Source organism: Dipteris shenzhenensis, chromosome 20 (genome assembly GCF_047967505.1).
Source record: "Dipteris shenzhenensis isolate YYH24624 ecotype China chromosome 20, Dip_SZ_1.0, whole genome shotgun sequence".
Classification (NCBI taxonomy): domain Eukaryota; kingdom Viridiplantae; phylum Streptophyta; class Polypodiopsida; order Gleicheniales; family Dipteridaceae; genus Dipteris; species Dipteris shenzhenensis.
The window spans coordinates 16,114,797-16,120,316 of NC_141615.1; the positions used below are offsets into that span (position 1 = coordinate 16,114,797).

A 5,520-nucleotide genomic window follows, 5' to 3' on the forward strand; every position below is an offset into this window, starting at 1 on the left:
CATAAGGTGACCAGAGGTGTTTACAAAACACACAAAAACACAATAGTTTATTTCATTCATTTTGGAGGACTATCCAGGCTGAGTACCTTGACATAAAAAGAGAGATTTGGAGCATACATAGAGATGTTTTAAAATGCATAATCTTCAAAGGATGCCTCATCTTATGGAGGCTCATTAACTGAAAGTAGATTTGCATTTTCTGTCTTTGCTTTGGCTCTGCAAAACTTCTCATTATGGTTGTTCTTGCCACAGTGCTTGCATGGATTAATTTTGAAGCAGTCCTTTGAAAGGTGATTTGTCTTTCCACAGTGATTGCAAGGAGTATACTTGCCCTTCTGGACTTTTACAGCATAAACAGAGTCATTGCCTTTCCTGAGCTCCATATGCCTTTCTTCTTCTTGGAGAGCAGAGATAATACCTTCAAGATAAGGATTAGGAAGATTTTTCAAAGTGCTAAATAAGAGTGGACACAAACTCAGAATACTTGCATTATGGAATGAAGAAGAGTGAGGTCCTTAAGTAGGCACCTCATACATGCTCACTGACATCACTGATGACTTCAGAGCTCCACAATCATCTCCTCAATCTACTCCTGGATTCTCTCAATCATCCTATGTGGCTTTCCACCACCTAACTGTGCTTGTGGGAACCTAACTGTGCCTCTAGCACTCACACATAGAAACCAAGGTGTGCCTGAGGCATACACCTTGAGATATCCCAACATTATTAACATTTATATGTATTTTTGTTTGGTTTGGGCATGTGGTGCTATGATGGTTGGGCGAATACTGGCTTACTTTTTCCTACATTGGCAAAGGGGGCAATATGCTCGGTGGTTCGATTGCTTCCCAGTTGAAATGTGTAACTATTCACATGTTGAGTTAGGTGGATTATATAGTTTGCATGATTCTAGTGACTGGGGGCGATGGATAGTGTGTTTTCATGTGTAGTTGGATTGATTCCAATGTTTTGCTCAAAGAGTAACTAGGGACAAGTTTGCTAACTGTAGAAATACTGGTGGCATAGATGTGAATAGAGAATGCAATTCTAAGGGGAGGAGATGTGTATTTTGGGAGTGGGTGTGAATGTACTCATGACTAAGGGAGGGGGGGTGTACACGTGTGTGTGTGTGTGAGAGAGAGAGAGAGATAGAGAGAGAGAGAGATCCACCATGGATGGTTCTAACCTTGTTGATAGTACACTTAGAGAGAGAGCTCATCACGAGGGGGGTGTGTGTGTGTGTGTGTGAGAGAGAGAGAGAGAGAGATCACCATGGATGGTTCCACCCTTCTTGATAGCACACTTAGTTACTTATTGTTTAGAGAGAGAGCTCAATATCACGAGGGGTGGGTTGCACTCTTCTTGATAACACTTTGTTCTTTGCAGCCTGTGGGCGACCCCAGTTAACAGCTCACTGCCCACTTACCTCACCATCATCTCCCCCCAACACTCAAATCTCCGCATATCGAAACTGCTTCAAACGACATCACGCTTCACATCTCCAGCAATGACAACTCTGCCTCCCTGTCGCCTCTGGCATCTTTATGCCTTTCCTTCCTGTAGCCTTTGATTTAGTTCTAAGTATTTCTTTAGATCTGTCACCTTCCTGTAAACTTATACTTTGTCTTTTACTTCCTCTGCAGCCCAATTACTCGCTAGCTTCTTTCTACCTGTCTTTCATGTTACTTACATCTCTTTACGTATCTTGCCTACCTGTACGCTTAGCTTTTCACTTCCTGTTACTTGCCCAATATCACCTTAGCCCCAGAAATCACAGAATTTTTGCCTTTGATACATCCCAGCTACCTATAGCATCTGCAATTATCTTTGCTTCCTCTGTAGCCCTGTAGCTTAACTTGTAGTAGCAATCACCTCAGTGGAATACTTGGATGACTCGGCAAGAAACGTGGACAACGACAGCCTGGATGGCCATCCATCATCTTCCACATAATTACGTGTTCGATCAGCATAATCCGACTAAATTGATATCTCCTCCTCGCCTATTCTGCCTTTCATAAATCCCCCCTCCAACCCTCGGTCCTGAAGCTATCCACTCTTCCTTTCTAGGTCCTCAACTTCTCTCAGACCAGTACCTGCTGTTGTTGCCTTCTTGTGGCTCTCTTCCGAGCTCATAGCTATGGCTTTCGGTGTCAGCCGCTCCTTCGCCGCCCCTCTCCTCATGTTTAACTTCGCCCTGTACATTATTGTTGTCTGTATTGCTGGTTGGGCTCTCAACGTAGCAATCAACTACAATGATAACTGGCAAGGTGTGTCTACTTATCCTCCGTTCTCTTGCATCCTCCTGTACTCAGCTGAAAACTAGTTGAAGAAGTTCTGAATTTACCGAAGGCCATGCTACATCAGTAGCAGTAGAACAATTCTGTAGTAATGTAAAGCATTTTCTTTTTGGTATAGTCTTGGAGAAGTATAAGTATGGAATTTTTTGGAGCTGACACTAAGTCGTTTGAACTTTTGCAGCTGTGTCGAGTAGCCCTGCCACACAGTATTTCGTTCTCTTTGCTTTGGTCGCTGGAGTGGTGGGAATCGCGTCCAAACTAAGTGGAATACATCACCTGAGTTCGTGGCAGACCGATAGCTTGACAGGAAGCACCGCTGCAGCGTTCATTGCGTGGTTACTCACACTTCTGGCTTTGGGGTAAACAAATTAGCTCCTACTCCTCGCCCTTATTTCGGCTCTTCACCCCAGTGGGATAAGATTACGTTTGTCGTTGTTAACATGCGCCTATGCGGGCTAGTTTTTGTATGGCTTGGCTATATCTCATGCGCGATCTTGTGCAACAGATTGGCTTGCAAGGAAATTCACATGGGCCACACCAGGTTTAAGAGAATGGTATGTTAATCCCGTGTCAAGCTTTAAAAGTCCTTATGGTTTCTTAGAGTGGTACTAGCGAGCGCTGAAAAGCTCTGAGTCTCCATTGGCACGTCTCCCACGACCGTAGCTCCCAAGTTTCAGTGGGAGAAGGATGGTTTCTTCCTTTGGATGTAATTCAAAGTGGTTGTTCCGCTCTCAGATTTTGTAGTTTCTACGTTGGTCGGTTTGTAATGTCCTGATCTTCATGGTACTGAGATTGAGTGTGTTTCTGACTTTTCTCGCTACCAGAAAGTGTTGGAGGCATTTGTCATCACTCTGGGGGGCACGCAGCTCTTCTATCTGCTGGCAGTTGGTGCAGGCATCTTCAGTGGAGAATATGGCGCTAAACGTGAAGCATACGGCGGTGGAGCCCCGCCTTCAAAAGAAGCTGCAGCCGTCTAAGAATATTCTTATTTCCTCTCTTCGTCTATATTTGGAATGAAGCTTGGGTTGGCTTACAGGCTGTGTAGCTACAGGGTGATTGTAAATTAGTAAATCGTTGTGCAGTTCAGGGTAGAGGCTAGAGCTTTTAGATTTTGCTATTCAAGACTTGTGGTTTTATCCTAAATCATGACTGAGGTTTGTAGACCTGCACAGCTGTACAGATTTTGTCAAATCTTACGTAGATAATAAATTTGTTTGTTAGCTATTCTAAATCTTGAAAACCCATCTTTTCATTTGTGCGCATTGTCTATGGATGTGGCTTGTTGATTTACTAAATCTTGTAAAATTATATTTTCATTTCTGCGTATTGTAGTTCGGCGACTTTATTGACAATACACGATAATTTTGTTAATGTACGATCGACAAGAGCCTCTGATATTTTGGTACCATGCACATCAAGCGGAAAGACTTGGAAGCTTGACGGCCACTCAAGGATCGCGTAGGTCAATCTATAAAATGAAGTTAACGAATAGCAGCAGTCTGTACATTGAAGTTTTATAATCAGAAGTATGTCTGCTTGGAGTAGTATCTTAAATTTTGTTTCGGGAGCGAACTGCGCAGCATCCTCCCTGAAATCAAGTTCGACGGATGGGGAACAACTCACCCGAATTCAGCACCCAGGAAGAAAGAAATAGTGATGAACACAATCATACTCAAATTTAGCCCAGGAGAGAAAATATGGTAGTTTCTAGTTCCACAATGAGGAAAATTTAGTGACGAGTATGTTCGAAGGAATATGCGAGAGAATATGCGAGGGCGAAGTACGCGAGGGCGAAGTACTGAATCCTGATAAACCTTGGAAAAACTGGCCTTACACGTGTAGGGAGAGAGGGAAGATGCCAGCGTTGGGTGTAAATGCAGATGTGGACAATGATGATGACTCGGATCAGGTGATGCTTGCTGACATGTGTGTGAGTGTGTAGGTGTATCATCACATTCACATGTGTGGTTGTGGGTGACCTGTCACCCCTTCCTTTCATACTCATTAACCCACCCACCTTCCCCCTCACTTCTTCTTTTTTTTAATGAGGAAAAAAGTACTTTATCTCCAAAAGAGTTATAAAGGTAAGCTTTTAACATGCTCAAAGTAAATCAGGTTTGCCTTAGAACTCTTCATTTTTTGTGAAATATGGCAGAAATTCATATATGAATTGATTGCACCTTGCTTGCAATAAGTACCTCAACTCAATCGGCTTCATCTCCAAAAATAAATGGTTTCATAGGATTGGAATATGAATGTGTACACGAGCTAAACAAGGTTGCAAGCTTCCAATCTAGGTGTCAAATGGAAAGTAGACTAGGTCCAAAGTACTACCTCATACTTCCAAGACTCCTTGCCTCACCTCCGGCTTTAAGTTCCTCCCCCCTCCATCCTTCTTATGCTTTTTAAGTTGTGCCTAGCTTCTTCACAAATCTCCATTTGTTCCCTACATACCTCTATGATGGGTTTTTCTACCGTAAGCTTCTCTAATTGAACTACAGTGCGACAATTCTAGAGTAGGTTCCATGTTCTCCAATAAACTAGGAGGCACCATATTTAAGGCATACTTCCATCAGTTAACAAAGCACATAGTGGCACCCACCTAGCTGTTTGTTGCAATACAAAGCTTTTAAGTTTTATGTGGTCATTACAATGAAAATAACATGAATATTTCCAATGGGTACAAAATATTTATTATACTTTGGGGTAGGAATAAATGTGCTAAAACATTAAGGTCTTAATGTGTAATTGGCACAATTTCTAAAGCAAGTACATGCCCATAGACCTAACAACCAATTTGTGCATTACAATTTCTTAAGTTTTATAATGAAACAATTGATAGGCATTAATGAGAGTTTGGGGTTGGGATAAATGTGCTAAATTGGTGTTAACCCAATTAGAGCATTACAAGCCTCATAAATTTTATGGGATTACCAATAAAATTGATTGATGGGTACACATTCATAAGAGTTTGTGGTTGGGATAAATGTGCTAAAAGATTCAAGGTCCTTAAAATTTAATTGGCCTTGATATAGTATAGCTAATCCTCACTTGTCCAATGTGAAACCTCTAGCACGACAAGGACGCCCTAACGAGCATTACAACAAAGGCATGCTCTACATACAATTTGTGAGCAATATACTGCGCTATACAAAGGACATCATATATGTGTTTAGATAAACAGAACTCTAAGTAGAATTTGCAAATAGTATCATCCTTTCAG

At 41.9% G+C, this 5,520-nt stretch overlaps 1 protein-coding gene across 1 annotated transcript; it reads left to right on the plus strand.

Moving 5' to 3' along the window:
• The first annotated feature begins 1,997 nt into the window (after window positions 1-1,997).
• LOC147889345 (membrane protein PM19L-like) lies at window positions 1,998-3,529 on the plus strand. The gene is made up of 4 exons (XM_087391565.1): window positions 1,998-2,267; window positions 2,479-2,656; window positions 2,803-2,851; window positions 3,122-3,529. The coding sequence occupies exons 1-4, from the start codon at window positions 2,138-2,140 to the stop codon at window positions 3,272-3,274; spliced, it is 510 nt and encodes a 169-aa protein (XP_087247691.1). The 5' UTR covers window positions 1,998-2,137; the 3' UTR covers window positions 3,275-3,529.
• The last annotated feature ends 1,991 nt before the right edge of the window (window positions 3,530-5,520 follow it).

Excerpts from the sequence above, each read along its gene's own strand:
- LOC147889345 (XM_087391565.1), top strand. The coding sequence starts at position 2,138 with ATGGCTTTCGGTGTCAGCCGCTCCTTCGCCGCCCCTCTCCTCATGTTT. Across the intron at positions 2,657-2,802 it reads CTCACACTTCTGGCTTTGGG|ATTGGCTTGCAAGGAAATTC; the intron begins GTAAACAAATTA and ends CTTGTGCAACAG. Across the intron at positions 2,852-3,121 it reads ACACCAGGTTTAAGAGAATG|AAAGTGTTGGAGGCATTTGT; the intron begins GTATGTTAATCC and ends TCTCGCTACCAG.